This window comes from Panthera tigris, chromosome C1, assembly GCF_018350195.1.
Source record: "Panthera tigris isolate Pti1 chromosome C1, P.tigris_Pti1_mat1.1, whole genome shotgun sequence".
Lineage (NCBI taxonomy): Eukaryota > Metazoa > Chordata > Mammalia > Carnivora > Felidae > Panthera > Panthera tigris.
Window position 1 is genome coordinate 165,301,894 of NC_056667.1, and position 25,157 is coordinate 165,327,050.

General features: G+C 39.9%; 1 protein-coding gene across 1 annotated transcript in view; it reads right to left on the reverse strand.

Moving 5' to 3' along the window:
* The window catches only part of TTN (titin), a 277,250-nt gene that overhangs the window by 189,672 nt on the left and 62,421 nt on the right, over window positions 1-25,157 (reverse strand). Inside the window, 35 exon segments of the mRNA XM_042994799.1 lie at window positions 79-357; window positions 504-785; window positions 904-1,182; window positions 1,449-1,730; window positions 2,498-2,785; window positions 2,912-3,199; window positions 3,313-3,591; window positions 3,702-3,980; window positions 4,073-4,351; window positions 4,510-4,797; window positions 4,914-5,192; window positions 6,015-6,296; window positions 6,419-6,697; window positions 7,945-8,226; window positions 8,436-8,714; window positions 8,957-9,244; window positions 9,356-9,634; window positions 9,748-10,026; window positions 10,149-10,427; window positions 10,528-10,809; window positions 10,939-11,217; window positions 11,343-11,630; window positions 11,746-12,024; window positions 12,126-12,404; window positions 12,520-12,798; window positions 12,891-13,172; window positions 13,265-13,543; window positions 13,658-13,945; window positions 14,064-14,342; window positions 14,440-14,718; window positions 15,173-15,451; window positions 15,548-15,829; window positions 16,371-16,934; window positions 18,949-19,227; window positions 20,009-22,780. Of these exon segments, the coding sequence (XP_042850733.1) occupies window positions 79-357; window positions 504-785; window positions 904-1,182; window positions 1,449-1,730; window positions 2,498-2,785; window positions 2,912-3,199; window positions 3,313-3,591; window positions 3,702-3,980; window positions 4,073-4,351; window positions 4,510-4,797; window positions 4,914-5,192; window positions 6,015-6,296; window positions 6,419-6,697; window positions 7,945-8,226; window positions 8,436-8,714; window positions 8,957-9,244; window positions 9,356-9,634; window positions 9,748-10,026; window positions 10,149-10,427; window positions 10,528-10,809; window positions 10,939-11,217; window positions 11,343-11,630; window positions 11,746-12,024; window positions 12,126-12,404; window positions 12,520-12,798; window positions 12,891-13,172; window positions 13,265-13,543; window positions 13,658-13,945; window positions 14,064-14,342; window positions 14,440-14,718; window positions 15,173-15,451; window positions 15,548-15,829; window positions 16,371-16,934; window positions 18,949-19,227; window positions 20,009-22,780 (12,618 nt within the window).

Genomic DNA, 25,157 nt, shown 5'->3' on the forward strand with positions numbered 1-25,157 from the left:
TTCCTTTGATAAGAGAAGCTTTCTTTTTTTGTTTTTCTAGGAAAAATTATATACTCATGAGAACCTCCTACCACTCACCGGAAACGTGGACAGACACAGAACAGCTACTTTTACCAACGCTGTTTCTCACTTCAAAGCTATATAACCCCTTGTCGCTCATCTCTGCGCAAGGGATTTTAACTGAAGCCACTTTGTTGATGAATGTAATGTGATGTTTGCTGTCTGCAGATAATTCTCTCCCATCTTTGAACCACTTGACTGAAAGTTCGGGGGTTCCAGTCACTACACACTCTAAAGCAAAAGGATTTCCAGTAGTGACAGTCATGGGTTCCGGCTTCTCTAGGATTCTGGCTGGTTCTAAAAGAAGAAGTATAATGCATTGAAAATAAAGTCACCTTCCAAACTAAGAGTGTGATCAATATATTATGGGGTAAGAGTACTATTTGCAGATGATGATCATGGGCCAATTTGATTTTTTTCTCAGGTTTTACTTCGTTACTAACCTAGTACAGTCAAGACTGCTGAACATTCTCTCATTCCAGCTTCATTTTTGATTTGGCACACATATTTTCCAGAATTAGATGCTTCCGGGCTCCCAAGTTGGAGGGTTGCAACATTATCAATGAATGAAATCCTAGTGTTTTCACTCTCTCTGATGACTTCACCTTTATCTTTCAGCCAGACAACAGAAATTGGCTGGAAGCCTTCCACTACAGCCCGTAACTCAACAGGATCCCCAATAAGGGTTGAGGTGTCGCTTAGCTTTTTCACAAACCGTGGGGGTTCTAATGAAAGAAATTTGTGGTTAGAGAAAATAAAGAGACTCACAGCCACATAAATTATTAGTTGAGCAAGAAAAGATGAAAGGAAGAGGCATATGTTTTTGTGCCCATGTATACAAACCTTTGAACTTGACAGTGCAAACACATGTGTCGCTTCCCACCTCATTAGTAGCTTTGCAGTGATATTCTCCTACATCGGAGGCTTCAAGATTAAGGATATGAAGACTTGTATCAAAATTTTTTGAAGTGACTTTAAATTTCTTGCTGCTTCGAACTTGCTTTCGATCTTTAACCCACACCACTTCAAATGGGGGAGTTCCCGAAATTTCACATTGCAAGATAACATCAGAACCTTTAAGAGCTCCTACTGGAGAAGGCTTCTGAGTGAAAATGGGAGGTGCTACCAGAAGAAAAAAAAAAGAAGTTAAATGATGAGAATATTTGCTAGCTAAAAAGCAAAAAAATATCTTAGAATCCAGAATCATTAAGAGGGATTGGTGTGACCATATGACATTTACGCTAACAAACACCAGAAATAATAATTCGTAAAAACTAATTTAAGAATTACAAGCAAATCCTCTTAATGAGCCTTTTTAGTTTGGAGCTCATAACATTGTTGAGAAAGAATCAAATCAGAGGAAAAGAAAGATGCTTAGTGTGTCTAACCTTTAACAGTCAGGGCTGTGCTGCAGCTGGCGTCCCCAACACCATTATGGGCCTCACAGATATAGTCCCCACTGTCCTCAGTGCTGGCTTCATTGATGGTAAGCAATGCCACAGAATTAACGAATGACATGTTGTATTTCCAACTTTCATGAAGTTCACTGTCGTTTCGGAACCACAAAACTTTGATTTCTGGGGAACCACTTATTTTACATTCCAGTTGGATGGGTTCTCCCTGCTTTGCAATTTTTGAAGCTTCTAGTTTCTTAACAAACTTGGGAGGTTCTAGTAAATCAAAGGAAAAAAATAGCTTATCTTTGTAGTTGAAGATCCCACAAACACATATTTAAACTGGTCACTGGTTTATGAAGAATATACTGCCTGATAATTTTATGGTAACATGTTATCTTTTCTATAAAATAAGCTTTTAATAGAGGGTTTAACTGTTAAGTTTATTTTTGTAGTTTGATATATAAACTGAAACATATAAGTTAATGTATTATAGAGGTATTTGATCAAAATTTAGTAATGATAAATCAGAATGCATATGACAGAAAAGTACAAAAAATGAGAATGGACAGTTGAAACAATATTTAACAAATTTCAATTAAACACTATTTGATAGGATCACACTTAGAGATAACACTGATTTAAAGAACAATATAAAGACAAAACAGGGGCGCCTGGGTGGCTCAGTTGGTTAAGTGTCCAACTTCAGCTCAGGTCATGATCTCATAGCTCGTGAGTTCGAGACCCGCATCAGGCTCTGTGCTGACAGCTCAGAGCCTGGAGCCTGCTTCCAATTCTGTGTCCCCCTGTCTTTTTGCCCCTCCCATGCTTGCTCTCTGTCTCTGTCTCTCTCAAAAATAATAAACATTAAAAAAAAAAAAGACAAAACAGAACATTGATTAATGTTTTCTTCAACACTAACATACGTTCTAACATGACCCGGTCAGTTTACCCCCAAAATTTAAAAGCTAAAGAAACTTTTTAGAAGACAATTATGCAAATGTGGGAAGGAACAAATTCTGGTAGACACCATATAATGATACCTTTTACACTGAGTTGAGCCGAGCACATGTCTTTGCCAACATCATTGGTTGCTTGGCAAGTATATTGTCCGGAGTCCCCTTTGCCTACTTTAAGAATTCTTAAATGGGGAGTGTTTCCCACACATGTGATAGTATAATTTCCTCCAGGACGTATCTCCTTGTTGTCTTTTGACCAAGTGATTCGCATTGGTTGAGCACCAGTAACATGACACTCAAAGTCAGCACTTTCCCCAGCAATGACATCTATAGATACAGGCTTGATGTCAAAGAATGGAGATTTCTTAGGTTCTGGAAAATGAAAAGAAAAGGCAATGGACATTTTGTTTTGTTTTACTTTTTTCATTGGCCATTTCTCTTCTGACAATGAATAAGAAGTCATGGTTCGCAAAGAGAAAGATTAACGTGGGAACAAACCTCTTGCCGTCAGTCTAGCACTAGAAGATGCTGTTCCAAGTGGGTTAGACGCTGAGCAGGAGTACTGGCCAGAGTGGCTCAAGTCAGTTTGCAAAATTTTTAAAGTTGCCACGTTATCTACAAATGACATCTGTAGATTTTCATCATCTCGTAAAAGTACCCCATCTCTATACCAGCACACTTGGATGGGTGCGGAGCCATTTAATCGACAAGTGAGTGTAACTGGAAGCCCAACAGTTTGTTCGATGTCTTTCAGTTGTCTTGCAAAGGAAGGTGGGAGTTGGCGCTCTGTAGGAAGACAAGCAATACTGGAGTCATTAGTAGATGAAGTGAAAATTTCTCCACAAAGAGAGAAGAATTAAGATTTCAAATTTTCTTAATTTCTAAAATAATATCATCACCTTGAATTCTGAAGACAGTCTTAGACGAAGCAGTTCCTATACTATTTTCTGCTTTACAGGTGTACTCTCCACTGTCGTTAATGTTCACTTTGTTAAAAACAAGCGTGGCCACATTGTTTGTAAAATAGGTCCTGTATTCAGGAGTTGGCCGTAACTTGGTGTCTCCTTTGTACCAAGACACTGTAATTTCTGGTGTCCCAGCAACTTGGCATTGTAAAGAAACTGAATCTCCAACGGATGCCTCCAGAGGCTCCAGTTCCGTAATAAAATAAGGTGGTTCTAAAGAACAAAGGATCGCAATCAGCGACTGGAATTAAAGAAAACCAAACAGACCCATGCTTTGTGTTACCTCAATGCCAATTATTAAAAGAGAGAATAAGACAACACACCTAATGTCGATACCAAAGCTTTGCAAACATCCTTCCCTGCCTCATTTTCAATTTCGCAGGAGTACTGTCCCGCGTCTCTTTTCGTGCTGTTCAGGATTTCTAGGATGCAAGTTTTCTCTGTTGTGACTATGCTGCATTTTTCAGATGGAGTTATGTCAAAACCATCCTTTTTCCAGGTAACTGAAATTGGAAGGGTTCCAGTATAGGTGCTCTCCAGGATTATGGACTTCCCTGGTTCCACAGACTGATCGCTTAACCTCTTCACAAACGTAGCTGGTTCTGGTGAGTGACAAAGCATAGCAATCAAACACAGTAAAAGCACAAAGATGTCAATGTATAAAGAGTAGGAAGAGAAATGCACTTGAGCAAACCTTTTACAAAGAGGCGAGTAGTGCAGGATGTTTGGCCAGCACTGTTAGAAACCACACAAGTATACTCCCCACTCTGAGAGATGTCCACATTAAATAATTCCAGTTCTGCCACAGTGTCTTCAAAATAGATGTTGCACTGGTCTCCTCTCACCAGTTCCCTGGCACCTCTGAACCAGCCCACCTTGAACGGAGGGGATCCTCTAATAACACTTGTGAAGGTGATGTTTTTGCCTGGTAGTATCTCCACAGGTTCAGGTTCCTTCACAAAAGACGGTGGTTCTACATAGACATGGAGGACAGTGAAAAGAGCCTATAAGCTTCTAAGCTGCAACTTTGAATCAAAGACAAAGAGCACTTTTGAATGTGTGTCAGATGCGTGCCTGGATGTGCACCCAGAGAGGAATCTGTAAGAAACGGTTTGCATCTATAACACTGACCTTGTACGGCCAACACGGCACGACACTCATCAGACCCAGCGGCATTCGCAGCCACGCATGTGTAATTGCCCATATCTGAGGAATCCAGAGAATTCAGCTGCAGGGTGCAGACATTATCTGAAAATGTGGTTTGGTACTTTGCTCCACTGACAATCTTAGTTCTCTCATGAAACCAGGCAACAGAGATAGGTGATGAGCCAGCTACTTTGCACTCCAAGATGCATGAAGTACCCAGCACCCCAGCGGTATCTCTCAGTCTTCGTGTGAAAGAGGGAGGGACCATTCGGTCTGTGTGAAGAAAGGCAAGAGACTCATCAGGATTTGAAAGAGCAGAAGAGACTTGAGAGAAGGAAACCGGTGAAAGGAATTCACACATGCAACATGGGGAACGGATCGGAACTAACCTGAAACATCAACCACAGCCGTACAGCTGCTTTTTCCAACATTATTTTGCACCTGGAAAGTGTATGTGCCTGCGTCTTGCCTTTCAACAGAGAGAATCTTTAAGGAAGAGATTCTGTTGTAGAAGCTAAATTTGTGTTTTTGGCTGCTGGTCAACAGCTTTCCGTCCTTGTACCATTCAACTGAGAGTTCAGGAGTGCCAGCCACCTTACACTCCAGAGTGCACGTTTCTCCCACGGTCACCGTCATTGGTCCTGCCTTCTCAACAATGACTGCAGGCTCTGAAATAAAACGTGACAGCCGTCTGTCAAATTCCATTACCTTAACCATGCCTCTACTCTCAAATTCGCTCACATTGTTTCTTCCAGTGGTGTGGTTATGTTAGACTCTCTCTCTAGACCTCAAAATGTGATTCCACAATTACGTGCTATCATGAAATTATGGGAATTATTAAGAAATGTGCTTGTGCACTAGTTGATTTCCAAAACAATTCAGACAATACACATTGGACAATGTGTATTGATTTGCATTTGACCCTCTTTAGAGCAAAGGATTCATGTTATTATGAATTGATATTCCTGCTTTATTTTTTTTAAGGTTCTAGAGCCAGTTTTTTTTTTTTTCAAAGTTGTCATCCAAACAATTGCTAAATTGTTCAAAGATGCAAGTGGAAGTCTTTCCTATCAAACTTTGATCTTGGGAGTTCTTGTGAGCTTTAACAACCAGTACTTTGGAACCAAAATTTCTTTGTTGCATATGCTGGCTCCCAACAGTTTTCATGCTTAAGCAAAAGAGAGTCATGATTGCATCTGCTAATCCATCAAGAAAAGTAGTAGGTAAACAATCAAACAGATAGCTAATTTTTGTCAGGATCACAGAAATAGGAAAGAGTGTTTAAAAGATCAATTAGGGGAAAAAAAAGAAGAAGAAAAAGAAGAAGAAGGTCGATTAGGTCCTTTCTCTTAAACCTTTCAAATAAGAAAGTATTAGTATCATTCTAGAAGAAATTCAGAACAAGAGATTCTACCAGTGACTCTCAGTAAGTCTTCTCAGTGTTTGCCCCCACCTTCTATCAGGGGACCATCATACTATATTGTACCAACCTAAAACAGTCAGCGTGGCCATGTTTTCCCTCATTCCACCATCATTCTTGATTTGGCAGATATACTTCCCAGCATTAGCTGGTTCTGCTTTTGCAAACTGCAGAGTTGCAACATTTTCTACAAATGTAATTCTGATGTTTTCACTTTCTCTGATCACTTCTTCCTTCTCTTTAAGCCACTGGACAGAAATAGGCTGGGCTCCTTCTATGAATGCTTGTAACTCAGCAGGCTCGCCAGCCACAACGGTGAGGCTATTCAGTTTGGAGACAAATCTTGGTGGTTCTGAACAGGGAAAGATGGGTGGAGACTGTTGAGAACATTGTCCAGACAATGGAAGAGAGAGAGAGGAAATAAGTGTTGGGCACATTCCTGCCATTTCCACCATGCGCAGGAAATATACTTACCTTTCAATTTGACAATACAAATGCAAGTATCACTTCCCACTTCATTCCGTGCCTTGCAGTGGTATTCACCAATGTCTGAGGTTTCAACATTGAGAACGTGAATACTTGCATGGAAATTTTTGGAGGCAATCTTGTATTTCTTGCTACTTCGCAGTTGCCGCTTGTCTTTGTACCATATCACCTCAAATGGCGGTGTTCCCGAAAGTTCACACTCAAGACTAACTTCAGTATTTTTAAGGGTTTCTACTACAGGCGGGAAGCTGCTAAAAACAGGTGGTTCTGTAAAAAACAAGAATTTCTAATGAATTGGGCTATTTAATTCCATAGAATATATTTATTTCTTTGTTTTTAAGTTGGAAGAAAGAGTCAAGATACTGTAATGGGCAACGTTAGCCTTTGTAAAATCACTCCGCTTCCTTGGGAGAGAGCTCAGACTAGACCCCCCTAGATGTCTTTCCAAAACAGCTCAACTTCTATCTACCTTACCTTACTAATTTATCTTGGACTATAAGGATTGATGCAAAAGTTGTAAAACAAAAACCAAACCCAAGTACCTTAATTAAGATGATTTGCATGAGGTATGGAATCCTGACTTCAGGGCTGAAATTTTTTGTATATGCTCTATAACTAAGATACTTAGAAGCCACCATGATATCTGTGATCTAATCTTCCATGTCAACAAATGTTATTGAAATAATTGCCTCACACCATGACAGACTTGGACTTTGTGATAAAAATATTGGAAAATGGCTGCAGATAACTAGTACTAAGAGTACAGTGATATAATTTAAAAAAAAAAATAGGAACCAATTCTAGAGAGAGAGAAAAATATATAATTTTCCTCTTTTAAATGTAGGGTTAAACCCATATTGCTTGTACCATATATATATATGGAGTAAAATATTGCTTGTTATTTTTATTTAAAAATTTTTTTAATGTTTATTCATTTTTGAGAGGCAGAGAGTAACAGAGTGTGAGTGGGTGATGGGCAGAGAGAGAGGGAGACACAGAATCCAAAGCAGGCTCCAGGCTCTGAGTTGTCAGCACAGAGCCTGACACGGGGCTCGAAATCACAGACGGTGAGATCATGACCTGAGCTGAAGTGGGACACTTAACCGACTGAGCCACCCAGGAGCCACTAAATATTATTTGTTATTAATGATAAAGATTATCATGAGGATGATGATCCATTCATAAGGTTATTGAAGGCAAAAATTAATTTTAAAATGCCTACTTTTTTTTTGGTATGTTTGTGAAACATCTAATTTGAATTGCTTGGCTAATGTGTTGAGGTGATCAGAATTATGGCACTGGAATAACATGAAAAATATCCCAGAATGATTGGCTACGTGTAAGCAAATCTTAAGAAGAAATAACATCTGGAAAGGGAAGTAATATTAGTTTGGGAAAAGAGTCTATGATCTTAAATGGAAGCTAAAATGACAGTGAAAGAAAAAAAGAGTTCTGCTACAGCAGGGGAGAAGAAGGTTTTTAGGTAACGAGGAACAGAAGAAAGAGATTTCTACCTTTTACGATAACCTTGGTACTACAGCTTGTGCTGCCAGCAGGATTCTGAGCCTCACAAATGAAATCCCCACCGTCCTCAGTACTGAGATTGTTCATCTGTATGACAGCCACTGAGTCAATGAAAGTCATTCTGTATTTATCACTGGCTTGGAGTTCATGTTCATTTCTGTACCACACAACTCTGATTTCCGGGGATCCGGTTATCTTGCATTCAAGTCGTGCCGAGTCACCTGCTTTCACTATCTTGGATGCGTCTAATTTCTTTACAAACTTTGGTGGTTCTAGAGAGTGAAAGAAAGAGGAGATTATGGGAAAATCGATATAAATAACAAAAGCCACATTAGGTAATATGTAGGAAAGAGGAAAAGACGAACAATGCCCGGCATAATACAGTGCACTGTTAGAGACAGGTGTACTTTCTTGATTGGGAAGATGCATTGTACAGAAAGGAGCCAGAGGTCAGACACATAAAACAATCAAACTTGCACACCTGTCACAAGCAACATTGTAGTACAAGAGTCGCTACCAACATCATTGGTAACTTGGCAAGTATATTGTCCAGTCTTGGAAGCATCCACCGAATAGAGATTTAAGAAGGTAGTTGACCCTTCCAAGCCAATGAAACATGTAGGTCCAGAGGCAAGTTCCACATCATCTTTAAACCACTTTATTTTAAATGGTGGTGTTCCTTTCAGTACTGCTTTAAATTCTACTGTAGAATCAGGTATTGCTTGTTGTCGCTCAGGTTTCACTAGGAAGCTTGGTGGTTCTATAGATGTTAAGAGAAATATATTTAATTAGATCCCTTGTAAACTATTTTGACAGTCTTATAGACATATAAGAAAACATTTCTGAAAAGAGGTGATGACCGTATATTTCTTGAACTCAATAAATATGTAGCTAAAGAAACAGAATTATTAAGACTTTTAGCTATAAAGAATACAAGGTAAGCGTGGTACATTTAAAAAGCAATCACAAAGAAGAATCAAGAAGAGGAAGAGAAGTTCTAACCTTTAACAGTTAAGATGCCACTGCACGCATCGTCTCCTGCTACGTTTGAGACCCTGCATGTGTAATTTGCAGTATCTTCTAATTCCAGATTATTGACTTCCAGTGACACAGTGTTTTCATGACAGACAAGTCTGTATTTTGCACTTGTAGATATTTCTTTTCCATCCTTAAACCACTGAGCACTAATAGGAAGTGAGCCAGAAACCTTGCACTCCATACGTATAGAAGAGCCCAGAACCTTATCCATTTTGGTTAATTTTTTGGTGAATGATGGAGGAATATTTTCATCTATCCAACGCAAACAGCAAAACACATCCATCAGTATGTTGCCATTTGTTTACAAAGGGTATTGAATAGTAGAAATAAGGAAGAGAAGCCAACTAGCGCCAAAATACAAACCTAGCACTCTCAGGTAGGCGTCACAGCTGCTGCTTCCAAAGTCGTTTTCCACCTTGAAAGTATACTGACCACTGTCTTGCTTCATTACCGACTGAATCCTAAAACTGGCCACGTTATTTTCAAAACTCATCGAAAAGTATCTACTGGGCACAATTTGTTTTCCATCTTTGAGCCACTTCACTTTGAGTTCTGGTGTTCCAGCCACAACACACTCCAGCGTGACCGGGTCTTTCTCAGTAACGTCAACGGATTTAGCTTTCTCTAGGATTTGAGCAGGTTCTGCAGTGAGAATTAAAAATGCAAATTAGTTGCATTGATAATTCTACGAGAACTAAGGCGTGCTTGTGAAATTGTCCCCACAGACTAAGTTCTCAAGAGAAAGGCTTACAAACCTTGCACTAAAAGGAAAGCATAACACCTCTCAATTCCTGACTCGTTCTTGGCTTGACACGTGTATCTTCCGCTGTGCCCATTGTCCACAGCCCGGATCTGAAGTGTGGCCACATTGTTCACAAATGAAATATGAACGTTATCATCTTCATTGAGAATGTGATCATCCTTTAGCCAGGTTATGGAGATGGGAGGAGCGCCCGCCACGGTACTCTGAAAGGTGGCAGAAGTTTTCAAAACAGTAGTGACATTCTCTATCTTCTTAGTGAACGACGGTGGTTCTGTGATGGAATCAGACAGTGCGAAAAGAAGAGGGATATTTGAACTTCTCCTCGTAATCATAAAATTAAAGAGCTTTACCAAATTTCTGCATGGTAGCCTGCTTCTCGTGTGTATGACTGACCTTTGAGGGAGACTCTAGTACTGCAAGAGCAGCTGCCGCCTTCATTGGATACGATGCACTGGTATTCACCAGTGTCTGAAGGGTCACATTTGGTGATATGGAGGTTAAACACAGATACTCTGCCACTCAGGGTGTACTTTTTGCTGCTTCGGATTTCCTTGTTATTCTTCAGCCACGTGACTTCAAATGGAGCGGTTCCCATCACTTCACATTCCAGCTCCACATCGCTGTCTTTCACTACTTCCACAGGCTTCAGCTCCCTGATAAAGGTGGGAGGTTCTAAGGATTCGAAAGGAAGACAGAGACTGGCTTACTCAAGGGAAGACCCAGGGCCTGGCCGGCAGCACAGCCCAAATGGAAAGGAGATCCGGTCACAAACCTTTCACTTTTAATTCAATGCTGCAGCTTGCCGTGCCTGCATCATTACGGGCTTCACAGACGTAAGTCCCGCTGTTTTCTACCCTGGCACCAGAAATTTGGAAAGTGGCTAAACCATCGATGAAGGAAATGCCATGTTTCTTAATGGCCGTTATTTCATTGCCGTCCAGATACCAAGCAACTCTGATCTCAGGAGTGCCTGTTATTTGGCATTCAAATGTTGTAGACTGTCCATTTCTCAGCACTAATACAGGGCTGGGCTTCTTAATGAATTGAGGAGGTTCTAAAGATGGGGAAAAGAGTGTGATGTTGAACATTTTTGTAAAACAAAGGCCAAAATCGCTTTCTTAAGCCTCTTCCCTCCCTCCAGGAAAAGCTAGACTAGCAAGAGAGGTGTATGCAGAGATCAGACCTTTCACAAAGAGAGTGGCTTTACTGGTTGCTGTGCCAACATCATTGCTTAGTTGACAAATGTAGGTCCCAGAGTCAGCAGCTTTGGCTGAAAAGAGCTCCAGAATGGTGGAGGTGTCATCCTTCCAGACTGAGCGAGCCGCTCCCGAGTGCAACTCTTTGTTATCTTTAAACCACTTTATTGTCATGGGTGCAGTACCACCCACAAGAGCCTTTAACTGAACCCTTGCATTGGGGTTGACATCTTGTGACTGTGGCTTTTCCATGAAGTAAGGGGGTTCTGGGATGAAAGAAAAAGGAGTAAAAAGAGAAAGGCAGGTTTATTTTGGAATGGAGCAATAAGGGTGAGAATTAAGAAATGAGAGAGCAAGAAGTTGTTGATAAGTGGAGATAAAAAATGCCAACCTTTGACTGTAAGATGGCCACTGCACTGGTTGTGTCCTGCCTTATTAGTGGCAGAACAAGTATATGTCCCACTGTCTGAACCTTCCAGCTGAGTGATTTCCAAGAAGGCAGTGTTGTCATGAAAAGAGCATTTGTATTTCTCACTAGCTGATATTTCTTGGTCGTCTTTGAACCATTGGATGCTTATGGGATGGGACCCAGCCACTATACACTCCAGGTCAATGAAAGACCCTTTAATGCTGTCCATTTTCTTCAGCTTTTTGGTGAATGAGGGAGGTATGATAAGATCTATGCGATGAAAAAGCAGAAAACAACAAGAAAAGTTAGGTCAACCCAGCAATCTGCATTTTCTCTGAGACTGTAAGATGTGGAGGAGCACAGGATACCCCGTTTCAATACCAACCTAATACATTAATGCTAGCTTTGCAGCTGCTTCTGCCAACATCATTCTGGACCTCAAAAGTGTATTCTCCACTATCTCTCTTTTCTGTAGAAATAATCTTCAGCACAGAGACTGTGTCACTGACGCTGATTTTGTATTTTTGGCCCAGGGTCAGCTCTTGGCCATCTTTAAACCATCTGGCTGTAATCTCCTTGGTCCCTGAAAATTTAACCTGCAAAGTGGCTGGGTCTCCTTGGGTGACATCTATAGACACAGCCTCCTCGGTGATTGTTGCAGGTTCTGTAGAAAACAAAGGGATAGGTGTGGGTTGTGAATCACTCTGCTAAAAGGCTTACATCTGCATCAGTTCCTAAAACCCATGGCAAACTTTCTGAACCGACCTTTAACTGAGAGCAATGCAGAACATCTTTGTATTCCTGCATCATTTTTGGCCTGACAGACATATTTCCCATCATGCTTGACTTCAATGCCACTGAGGTACAGACTAGCCACGTTGTTCTCAAAGGTCATTCTTATATTATTGTCTTCGGTGATTTCATCGTTGTCTTTTAACCAAGTCACCGTGATTGGCAAGGAGCCCTTCAGAGTGGCCTGGAAGGCAGCCGTGCCTCCTCGAAGGGAGCTGGTACTCTCGATCTTCTTTACAAAGGTTGGAGGTTCTAATGGAAGAATAATTCTCAATCAATGTCAGCTTTACACCAAAACTAGATTTTTTTTTCTAAAGAAGAGTTGATTCTGCAGAAGAGCCAGTGCATCATTTGAACTGACACTAACCTCTTAAAGTCACCCGGGCACTGCAGGTGCTGCTGCCCACCTCATTGGTCACCCGACACTGGTATTCACCAGCATCTGCAGCTACAAACTTGAGGATCTGCAGGCTAACCAGCCGGTCCTGAACCAAGGTTTTATACTTCCTACCACTTCGCAGCGTTGTGTTGTCTTTGAACCAAGTGATCTCAAAGGGAGGTGTGCCTGCCACCTCGGCGAGCAACATGACATCGTATTCCTTCAACACCTCAATTGGCTTAAATTCCTTGGTAAAGTAAGGTGACTCTACAGAAGAGGAATTATTTTGAGTTAGTGAGGGAGGAATCTATGCTATGGGCCACAACTTTGGTAAACCAAGGGGCAAGGTGGACACAAACCTTTGACTATTAAAATGCTACCACAGTGGTCACTGCCAGCCTCATTTTGAGCCTCACACATATATTCACCGCTGTCTTCGATGGCAACGTCTGTAAGTCTTAGGACCGCAGTGGACTCCACAAAAGACATTTTGTGTTTGCTGCTCTCCTTAATTTCTCTATCATTTGCAAACCATGTTATTTTAATTGGAGGGGTACCAGTTACTTTGCAGGCCAGCTGGGTGGCATCTCCCTTCTTTAACAACTGTGATGGCTCTAACTTTTCAACAAACATGGCCGGTTCTGTGGAAGGAAGGAAGTTATGAAGAAAAATGAGGAAGAGGAAAGAACCTAGAACGATGGTAGCACAAAGATGTCAAGAAAACAATGCAGACCTTTTACAAATAAGTTTGCACTGCACTCCACGCTTCCGGCGACGTTGCTGACTTTACAGGTATATGTGCCCGAATCGGAGGTTTTTACTACATAGAGTTCCAGGGAACTTTCTAAAGCTTCTTTGGTAATATAGCAGCTCCCACCAGAAACAAGCTCTTTGTCACCCTTAAACCATCTGATTTTGAGAGGAGTGGACCCTTGGAAGGTGCTCTTCAGGCAGACTGCTGAGCCAGGCAGAACATCCTTTGATGCAGGTTTAATTACAAAACTGGGTGGTTCTAAAGAAGGGGCAGAAGAAAGAATTTCTAAGAGTTAAGAGGCATGATCTAAGGGAAGAAGTCTTAACTGGAACATCGTCTACATTAGAATGAAATGCAAAGTGTCCAGCCAACCTTGCACAATCAGGGCTCCGCTGCTGTCTTTGCTTCCCACGGAATTTGTGGCTCGACAGGTGAAATTGCCTGCATCGTTCATGTCTACTCTGCTGATCTCCAGAGAGGCCGTGCCTTCCACAAACGCTATTCTGTACTTGTCAGAAGAAGCTATTTCTCTACCATCCTTAAACCAGGACACCCTCATTGGGAGGGAGCCAGCGATTTTGCAGTCCAGCCTGCAGGTACTGCTAACAACGCTATCCATGTTGCGCAGGGGTTTGGTAAAAAATGGAGCGATGTCTCTATCTGTTCGTGGCACAAGAAGAAAAGAAAGATGAGCATGGAAAAGGGCTTGGTGGTTTCATTTGTGCTCATTTGTTGGGTTTCAAGGGAACTCGTGGCACAGGTTTCTGAAGATACTAACCTAATACAGTGAATGTTGTTTCACAGGAGCTGCTGCCCACTTCATTGGAAATCTCAAATGTGTATTGGCCACTGTCATGCAGTTCAGCTGAATAAAATTTGAGTTGGGCCACATTGTTTTTAAAACTTATTCGATACTTTTTACTAGCAACCAAAGGTCTCCCATCTTTGTACCATTTGGGCTTGAGTTCTGGGGTGCCTGTGACCGTGTACTCCAGTGTGGCTGGGTCTCCTGCCGTCACCTGGATCAGTTCTGCTCTCTCAACGATTTTGGCAGGTTCTACAATGGTATTAAATGGTTAGCATGCCGAAAAGTGCATTAAGGTTTCGCTTTAAATGGAAATATTGATTCTAAGTAAAAATGTTCCTACACGAACCTTTAACTATTAATTCCCCAACAGATGTCTGGCTTCCGGCTTCATTTTCAGCCAGGCATGTGTATTTGCCACCCAAACTAATCTGAACATCAGGGATTATCAGGACCGCAACACCATTAGAAAAGCTCATTTTGATTTTTCCATCTTCTTTAATGATCTCCTGTCCTTTCATCCATGCAACAGAAATGGGTTCTGACCCTCTCACGGCAGCTTGTAAGGTAACAGTTTGACCTGCTAGTGCAGTAAAATCATCTACTTTCTTTACAAAGGTTGGTGGTTCTAGTTAAAGAAAGAGAACAGACAAAACTTATCAATTCCCAAGCACTTTCAACACCATATACATCTAAGTGTTTTAATCTAGATTACATTTATCTTGCCAATATTGCTATCCCATGGTGTTGGCCAATTAGAAGAATATATTGAAATTTAAGAAGAATGACAACTCCATCCAAGAGAAAGAAGCATAGAAGACACACGGTTACCAGCTGACAAAATGATTATAGGAGATTATTCCATAATCCACTTTTGTTATCTGAGATTAAATGTTTACAGTGATCTCAGAATAAAGACTGGATGAAGGTCACTGGCTTTGTCCCCAAGGTCCCAGGTTAAACCAAAGGTGAAACATATTTTCAAAGATTAGGAGAAGAGAAGGCACCAGCTTTCCTTCCATGGGTTAGGAAAGCTACCTTGACAATTTATTAAAGAGACATCATTATGTTTAAGCACTGACCTTTTAACAAATGTGTTGCAACGCAGCCACACTTCCCAACTTCATTAGCAACGACACATTCATAGTCACCCACGTCTGCACTATTGAAAGAAAATATCTCCAGGAACACAAGAGACTTCTGAGAAAACAACCTGTACTTTTTACTACTCCGAATTTGCTTCTTATCTTTGAACCAGCTAATTTCAAATGGTCCAGTGCCTGAGACTTCACACTGAAGAAGGGCATTCGTTCCTCTCACTATATCTGCAGGCTCAAGAGTTTTGATGAAAGAAGGAGGCTCTACAAAAGCACGAAAGCATCGTATAAGTAACGGGTTACCAGCAATTAAAAAGAAAATCTTGTCTCAGAAACACAAAGGACTCTGAGTAAACAAACCTTTGATAACTATTTCGGCACTGCAGCTGTCACTGCCAACATCATTCACCGCTTCACAAGAGTAATTGCCACTGTCTTCAACTTTCACATCCGTAATATCAAGCACAGCCTCAGAATTGACAAAAGACATTCGAATAGTGTTACTCTCATTAAGTTCTTTGTTATTTTTAAACCAAGTAACCTGGATCACAGGTGAGCCTTTCAGCTTGCAATGGAGGCGTGCTGATTCACCTGGGAGCATTAAATAAGAGGGATCCACCTTCTTCACAAAGGATGGTGGCTCTACAGGAAGTTAACAAAAAAGAAAAAGGAAAGAGATCTGAAGCATAAACTCCACAAAAGAAAAGTAGACATATTACAACCAAAAGACACAACACACATAAAATATCTCGATGAAAGTTCTGTAAAGGTTATGGTGCACTCAATAGCTCTCCCTGTTTCCATGATTATAAAACACTTTCCCAGTCTCTCAATTAAAAAACAAACAAACAAACAAACAAACACAAAACAAGCAAACTCAACTTACACAAAATACAATTTTATAAAAGAAGACAGTCAAGAGTCGCCTAGACACTCGACGTTCTTAGAAGAAATTTTAAGCAAGCTTTGTTAATGGCAGACAGCTTTAAAAGAACAAAGTGATTTCCAAAGGAGATTGAAAACATAAAATCAAACAATGCCAGGATTTCCCCAAACCAAAACAATTTCTTGGATGAAATTATTTTAATAATAAAATGTAGGGGCTGCATTGTTTGCCAAAGATTTTCTACAGCGGCATCCTTAAAGAGAAGGAAGCGAAAGATGATATTCACGCATTTCTTACCTCTGATAGTCACTGTGGCTGAAGAGGAGCTGCTCCCAGCCTCATTGGAAGCTGTACAGACATAGGTTCCTGAATCTTTTAGTTTGGCCAGAGGGATCTCAAGCGATGCTATTTTATCTTCAAAATAGATCTTATAATCTTTCCCAGGGGGAAGTTTTTGCCCATCTTTGTTCCATGTTACTGTAACTTTTCTGTCTTCGTCTACTTGGCACTCAAGGCGGATCTTCTTATTGATAGCTGATTGCACAGGCTCCAATTCTTTAATGAAACGCGGCTTGTCGATTATGATTAACTCAGCTTGGCAGATGTCAGCTCCAAACTTGTTAGAAGCTTTACAAGAATAAACTCCTCTATCTTGAACTGTAAGATTTGAGAGTTCTAAAATGTGTTTGTTTTCTGCATCTGAAATCTTGCGGTTAGGGGAAGGTGATAGTGCAGCGCCGTCTTTCTGCCAAATGGTTTCAATCACGGGGGTCCCTAACACTGTGCAGAGGAACTTGGCTGTCTTACCCACAAAAGTTGTAATGGACTTAGGTCTGGAGTAAAAGCTTGGTGGATATGCCTCTGCAAAAGAAATTTTTTCAACGTTACATTTTGTCTCCATGGAAGCTCTTGTTGTAACTTAATATTCTAAGAAAGGGAGGAGATGAGTTCTATATTTAGATAGACATGAGACATTGTTTAAGATAGGATAATAAGATGAAAAGATCTGTCCAAGGAAAGGGATGAGTGAGTTCTTTATACAGGAGCGAGACAACACTTTATGTCTCTATTAAAGGAAAGAACAAATGTTGCTTTATCTAGCAGCAACATCAACTTAATACAGTTAAAAGATTTGTCCACTTTAGTAGTTGATTAGTTGTCTGAATTATTTGATAGGTAATTCAGCTGATACTTTAATTCTGTAAATTAGAAGACTGTGTAAGAAGATAAAGAAAATGCACTTGACTCTTCTGAAGAGTAGGGACATTCATTAAGTGATAAGAAGATCAAGTTAGTGTTGTGAAGTCTCTCTAACCTTCATGTCAACCATCAGCAACTCCTTAAATGGCCCAACTTTGAATTCATCCCCTAAATCATTTCAAACTTGTAAAAATATTTACACCAGTAATTTCCCATTTTCATTCTGCACTTTGAAGGAAGCCTTTCCAATTAAGAAAAAAATCTCTTCCTTCTTTTGCTCTTGTTATTTGAAAGTTCAGGTATCAGTCCTGTTACTGAACTGGCCTAATTTGGGAGAAGAGGTTTTCAAAAGTGTCCTTAAGAATACTGCCATTAGTTGGTTGCATGGAGACTCTTTGATCACAAAGTGAAACCAATAGATGGGTTATCAGGGATCTGGGTTTCAGATTTTCTGATATGTAAAAGAGTTGCAGAGGTGAGGAAGCTACAGGGAACCCTGACTTTTCCAAGTCAAAGAGATGTGCTGTTTTTGCCTTTCCCCTTCATGCTTCTGTTGGAAAAGACCTGGGACTGTCCCTCCCAGATATTTAATGCATAGCTTCTCTCAAAAACACAGGTAATTGCTACCTAGACCCTAAGCCATAGGGTTTTTTTTGTTTTGTTTTGTTTTAATGTTCATTTGTTTATTTTAAGGAAGAGATAGAGAGCAAGCAGGGGAGAGGCAGAGAGAGAGGGAGAGAATCCCAAGCAGCTCCGTGCTGTCAGCACAGAGCCCAACATGGGGCTCGAGTTCATGAACCTTGAGATCATGACCTGAGCCAAAACCAAGAGTCAGATGCTTAACCAACTAAGCCACCCAGGCACTCCTCTAAGCCATAGTTTATAGTCATACTTTCCCTTGGAAGGAGAAAGCAAAAGAGAAAGACAGAGACAAAGAAAAGGAAAATGCTATACATTTTCTTTTTTCTTCTTTAATCTTTCTTTTCTTTCTTTCTTTCTTTCTTTCTTTCTTTTTCTTTCACTAATGAGGGAATTCAAACACTCAATGAGCATTAACTACTCAAAAGTTATGCTGTTGGTCAATTAGGAAACTGAGAACAGAATATTTATATAGTTGCCCTTATTTTTAAATTAATAATAAAGCCTAGGGTGAGAATCCTAGTTTGTAGTCCTGTATTTTTATTAGGATTTAACTTTCATCTTATGATTTGGATTTTTTCAGTTTGTAATTCTGTTCTTAACTGGTTAACTGGTTCCAAATGATTAAATACATTGGGAATTTATTTTTTAGTGGCACCAAAGTGTCCTGAAATTTTTCATATTAAGTGCCACGCCAGGCCATGAGGAGTTATCCGAGGCATTTCCACAAAGCTAGTCATTTTTTAAAATAGAATGAACAAAACAACACCCTAAACCAAGCTTTCAGGTGCCACTGGTCACTTGATTCCTTGATGTTGTTTTCAAAATAATGTATTTTTATTTTTTCTTTAGTTGCTCTTAGAAATATGACTCTAAATCATGATTTCTTGTCCCCCTATAGACTCTGCAGTACCAAGCCACTGTATTATAACTTGTCTATTGGTCTCTCCAGTTGGTAGGACATCCTGCACCTGTATAAAGAACAAAACAGGCAATGGTATGAAATGGGACAAGCACCTCGATGTATGTCATTTACCTGTCACAGTTAGGGTGGCCGTACAGCTGACACTGCCGTACTCGTTGGAAGCTTTGCAGGTGTATTCGCCACAGTCAACAACCTGGGTTCTCAGGATTTCCAGGCTGGAGACGTAATTTGAAGATCGGATAGAACACTTGTCACTTTCATAAATTTCTCGGCCAGCTTTAAACCACTGGAAGCGGACATTGGGGGCAGTGTGGATCTCACAGGTGAATTTGGCCAGGTGGCCCAGAGCTACCTCCAGGGGCTCGATTCTTCTCCTGATCACTGGGGCGGCTGCAAAGGGAAGCAGAGTCCATTAGCATGCCTCCTTAACAGGCACACCAGTTTTCTTCTAACTTCTGTTGCTGTTAATGAAGGAAAACAGTTGAATTTGATGAGATGGATTGCAGCAGTTTAAGACAAGTGACTGGAACGTGAGAACAATCATTGAAGGTAAAAGAAGACAATAAGTAGCTTTTAACATCTTCAATCATTACTCTGCAGTGAATTGTGAAAAAAATGATTAAAAGGTGATGCTATGAGCTTACATGCATAACAACATGATGTACTCTAAATATACCATGCTGGCTAGGTACACTGTGAATAGCATTTCATAATGTGATATACTAAATACAGTGATGAAGTGAAAACAGCATCAAAAAAGAAGTAAAAATACGAAACACAAATGGACAATTAATCATGGTTATTTTGAGTTTAGGGATTAGACTGGCAATTTCAGAGGAGCTAGGTGTTCACTGACAGCTTTTATTGCATATTATTAAAGTATTCTGAAGTAAATATAAACTAAAAAAACCTGTTGGTATTATCAAACATATGAAAATACGTTTTATTTTAAAAATAAATAGCAACATGGAGATGATGATGTACTACCCTGTAAGGCAGTCAGGAAAAAGGAGAAGAATTAATAACCATGATTATGTCTGTGATGTCATTCTTACTCTACACAAATTGCATCCTGGCAGAGGCAGGTAAGTGAAAACTCAGTGATGAAAACTAAAACATTATGATTCAGTGATTGTTAGAGCGCGACCCACTTCATTCTTAAAAATCCAACCTCTTTTGACCACAGTGAGTTTTGCTGAAGTTGCTGTGTGTCCATGTTCATTCAAGGCCTCACAGGTATATGTTCCTTGATGTTCTTCTGTATTTACTTTGTCGATTACTAGCATGTATGTATTTTGATCTTGTAAACACTTGAACTTTTCATCTGAACGCACCAGTTTGCCCTCATAATACCAATTCACCTCTTTGGCATTTGTTATGGATGACGTGAGGTTGACAGGGTCACCTTCCTCCATAGTAGTGTCCACCAAGGGCGTGTGTATGACAGGACCATGTTCTTGGACTAAGCTACCCTCATCTTCCTGTACCTCTTCGATGCCAACCTCCCTGGTACCACTTCCGGGGGACTTTCCTTTTTCCTCTGATGGGTCTGGTGTCTCATCAGGGATAGCAACTGAAGCAACCTCATCAGGGACAGGTGTGGTATCTTCAACTTTGATCTGACTTTCCACATGGAAACAGCTGACCTCTTCCACAGAGACGAGATATTTAGATTCGACTTCGGGTTCTCTGATTGTTTCGACCTTCTGTGAAACTGAAAAAGGACCCATTTCTCCTTGCAAGCCTGTTTTGCCTCCTTTCTGGATTCTGGGATCCTCAGCTGTTAAGATGTTTATTTCCTCACATATAATAGAGCACAAAGCATCCTTAAGTTCCGTTCTCAAGTTAGCCATTTGAGGATCAATGCCTTCAATAGCAATGGTTAATTCTTCCGTTAGCGACTTCACCGAGGTGATAAGGTAGGTGCACATAATGCGTTTGGGCTCTTGGGTGAAGTTTATGGCCTTGATCTCCACCCTTTCAATGTTTCTTAACCATTCAGAGAAAAGACTCGGTTGCTCACTGGCCACTGCTGCTTGCAAAGCCCTGCGGATCTGAGTTTTGAGGTTTAATCGTTCTTCTTCTGGAATTCCAGAAAGCAAACTTTCCTTAGAAAGAGTGTCACTTACCTGCACCTCTTGCACACCATTTATCACCATGGGCTCTTTTTTACACTCACTGGTTTGGTTCAGGGGCGCTGCCAGGTTGTCAGAGTGCTCTTTGAGCAGTACCTGCTTTTCCTCACATGCTAGCGGAAACCTTAGGGACTTGCTTTCCTCAGTCCTGGCTGCAAAATCTTGCACTGCACTTTCCAGTTGATCTGTACTTTCCATCAAAATTTCACCTTCTGAGCATGTGTGTTCTGAAGGGATCTGGGGCTCACAGTTGACCTCAGAGATTGTGATGTCAAGACCCTTGAAACTTTCCATGCTGCCCTCAGCTAAGCTCTGACTCAGGATGAGAGCACTTTGTTCCTTCTGCTTTTTCAGAATCACTCTTTGCTCAGTATCCATTGCAGATACTGTCTTTTCTTTTGGTAAAAGTACTTCCTCAGCCACAGAGGTTGGATATGAATGGACTGGAGCTTCTTCGATTGAAGATTGTGGATAACTCCCTTCAGGTTCAGCTAATAACGTTTTCAGAGGCTCCACTGGTAATGAACTAATTTCCTCTATGGAGAGAGCACTTGGGAAGACTTTTTCAGTATCTGATAGGACCCCCTGTGACTCTTGCTCTTGAGGCACTAGAGTATCTTCTTTGGGGAGGGTTTTCTGGGCCTGGACAATCTGCAGCTGTAAACTGGGAGACCGTTCCTTGATAGACTGAACATGAAGAGTCCCATTGATGGAAAGGAGTTCCCTGGTGCTGTCTGCATTAGGCATATTCTGCTCCAACGTGACTGTGGATTGCAGTTGTTCAGCCACTAAAGTAACTTGGCTACTCAGTTCTTTGGTTTTAATCACACGCTCATAAGAAAGCTGCTGGTTTTCTTCTGCAATTAAAGCAGCTTTCAAAACAGTATCCTTCACAAAAGCTGCAATTTCCTGCTCGGAGTCAAATGCCTCAATGGCAGGATCCTTTAACGACATTGGTGGAAAATCTTTAGTAGCCTCTGGCATGGGCTTTGCTTTACTGGGAGCATCAGTCACATCTGGGTCTTCCAGAAGCACGAGAAGCTCTGCAGCACAGGTGGACTCACCCCACCTATTCTCTGCTTTACAGACATAGAGGCCACTATCTTCCCTCTGAGGGTCATTGACAATGAGCGTCCCGGAACCATCAGGATTATGAATGATGGTGTAATAAACACTGGTGTAAAGCTGTTTGTTTTCTTTGAACCACAAGACAGTGGGTGCAGGCTCTCCAAGTACTGTGTACTCAAAGATGGCAGGGAGCCCCTGAGCACAGTGAATTGGTTTGAACTCCTTAACAAAGTAAGGAGGACAGGGACCTTCAAACTTGTCCAGAATTTCTTCCACTGGTTCTGGTTCTGTCTCTTTGTGCCCCTCTCCTTTGGAACTTATTTTTAGATAGGCACTGCATACTGTCTGTCCGTATTCATTACTGGCAATGCATGTATACTCTCCCTCATCCTCAAATTTGGTGAACAGAATGATCAGACTATGATCATTGCCATCGAAAACAAATTTGTAGTCAGCAGAAGGGATTAACATCATTCCATTGAAGAACCACTGAATTTTAGGCTTGGGAATGCCAGTGACAGTAACAGACAGTTTAGCCACATCCCCTATGCTTATTTCAACATTTGACACTTCTTTGATGAAAACTGGAACATGGCCTTCCTTTTGGGAATCAAATTTCGTTGAATGAACTGGAGGTTCAGACAAAAGTTCAAGTGTTTCCTTTCTATTAGATAATTGAAGGCCAGAGCTATTGGTTTGGAATCCTTCTTCCTCAGCAGACAGAAGAAAACTAGAAAACTCTGTATGGGGAAAAATTATTATTATTTTATTATCAGCTTTACTTAACAACAACAAAAATATAGAAGTCAAAGAATTATGTACCAGCTGATGGCCTTCTTCTGCTTTATTCCTGGAATCGCTAGCGTATCTTGAGATTTACCAAAAAGCACATTCCTAATTTTTTAACCTTAGCTCATTATATCATATTATATAATTATAGATACTGTACTAATGCAACTTTCAATCCACATCACTTGGGTTAGAGTTTACAAATTTTAAAGCTGTTTTATGAGTTCCTCTTTGTGATATAAGGTTTGGAAACCTGCTGCCTCTATATTTATAATAAAAGAATCCAGGATTATTTAAATCAATTTCTAAAACGATCCAGGATAGTTATTTACATTTAAGAATTTTCTTGAGTTCAGAATGATATCTATCTTCAAATTGAAGACCAATGATTTCCAAAATAAAACATCTATGTTTCAGTTACTGCTTATAAACTGAAGCTACTCTTAAAAATAAGAGGCTACAGAAAATACTTAATTTGAATTTGTAAGAGAACCACCTCTTTCAGTTACTAGAAATTCAGGCCTTCTTTTGCCGTGTAAATGGCCATATTATTTTAACAAAGCTTTTATAATAAGGCTTTTGTTGTCAAGAAAATGGGAGAAGGAGAAATGAAAGAAAACAACTCCAACATTAAAAACTGGATTGTACTTTATTGTGTGAGAAATACCTACACACCATTATGGAACAGAAAAACAAAAAAGTGAACAACGGATATTCTTTAAACAGGATCATGGATGACAGGATGAAGGGCTTAATTTGATAACAAGGAATTCAGCTTTTCATTAAATCTGTTAGGAATGTAGAACAGCTCTGTTGTTAATTGTTTCATTACCTTCCTCCAAAGAAGTATTATTATTTTATTAATTCACTCCCTTTGCATCACATGGAATAGCCAGGCCTTAATTCCTTTCTGTTCTGGTGTGGAAGCATTAGAAGTCACGACTCTAGTGTCTGTTGGCTTTAAATGTACTGGCAAACATTATCTACAGCATGTACACTACATACTTGGTTATTTATTTTTTCAATTAGTAAGCCAGAAAACCATTGACTAATTTCATACACTAATGGTCACCACTTAACTTTACATTTAATTTGTAACGTATAACTGATGTCCACTTTCCCTTCACTTGAACTCCCAAAATACCTGGAAAGGGAATGAGTGTGAATATAGTTAAATTACCCCAATTCACTAATATGTTGAAATATTTTCAGTTGTTTTCCCTTACTTCTAATATGGTGTTTTGACCATAAAAAATACAATAAATAAAATTCAAATGTGCTCAAACATGGAAGGTATAGTTAAAAATACATGTAGTAGTAGCAGCTAATAACTATGTCTAAACTCTAGTATACATAATACAATGAATTCTTTATCCAGCATCAGGGAAATTAATATTTCAGGCATTTAAGTTATATTCCATTGACTCAGAAAAAAATTCTATTTAATTATCTACAACAATAAGTAAGCCAAGACTTATTTTTCTTTATTCGTCATTGTTATTATTCTGAATATCCTCAAGTTCAATGCATTTGAGACTAAAAATTGTAATGAGCAAAATCAAATTCTTCCTGTCAATTTGATAAAATGTTCTTCCCTTTCCTTTCCTTTCCTTCCCTTTCCCTTTCCTTGTCCTTTTCCCTTTCCTTCCTTCTTTCCTGAAACAGGTTTTGAACTGCCCCACCACTGTGCCAGCTATTGTCATGTTTCTCATGACCTGAATTTCTAATTTATTGAAACATCCATTTTGTAACTAGGAGTAGAATAAATCCCTAAGTCCCTAAAGGGATTGATGATGTGATATATTACATTATACCCATACTTATTACCACAGATATTGTGTGCTCACTGGTTGAAACAGAAATTATTGTTCCACAATAGTATATCTGGATGAGTTATGGTGACTCAAAACAGGTAAAACAAATGTTTTTTTTTGGGGGGGTAAGTAGGGGAGGGATATAAAGCCTGAATATATGAATTCTTATGAATATTAAATTTAAATGAAGTGTTAAATTTTTTAGAATTAAAAGCAATATGTTTAATATGATCATGGTACATAAAAGTTGCTCACTGCAGGGACAAATACAGCTGTTAGGTAACAGTGAGTAATTTAGAATTAGACGGAGGAAAGATTCACAACTTCAGTATTATATTCTGTTGTTTTTCTCATCATTTGTTGCAAAACTAAAATTTATCCTAAACTATATTAAGAAAAGTTACCATTGGAACAACACAGAATCACAGAGTTGAACAATCACCTCTGAGGTCTTTTGGTCCAACTCCTCATTTTCAGTTAAGAAAACTGAATTTTTTAGTATTTATTACATCTT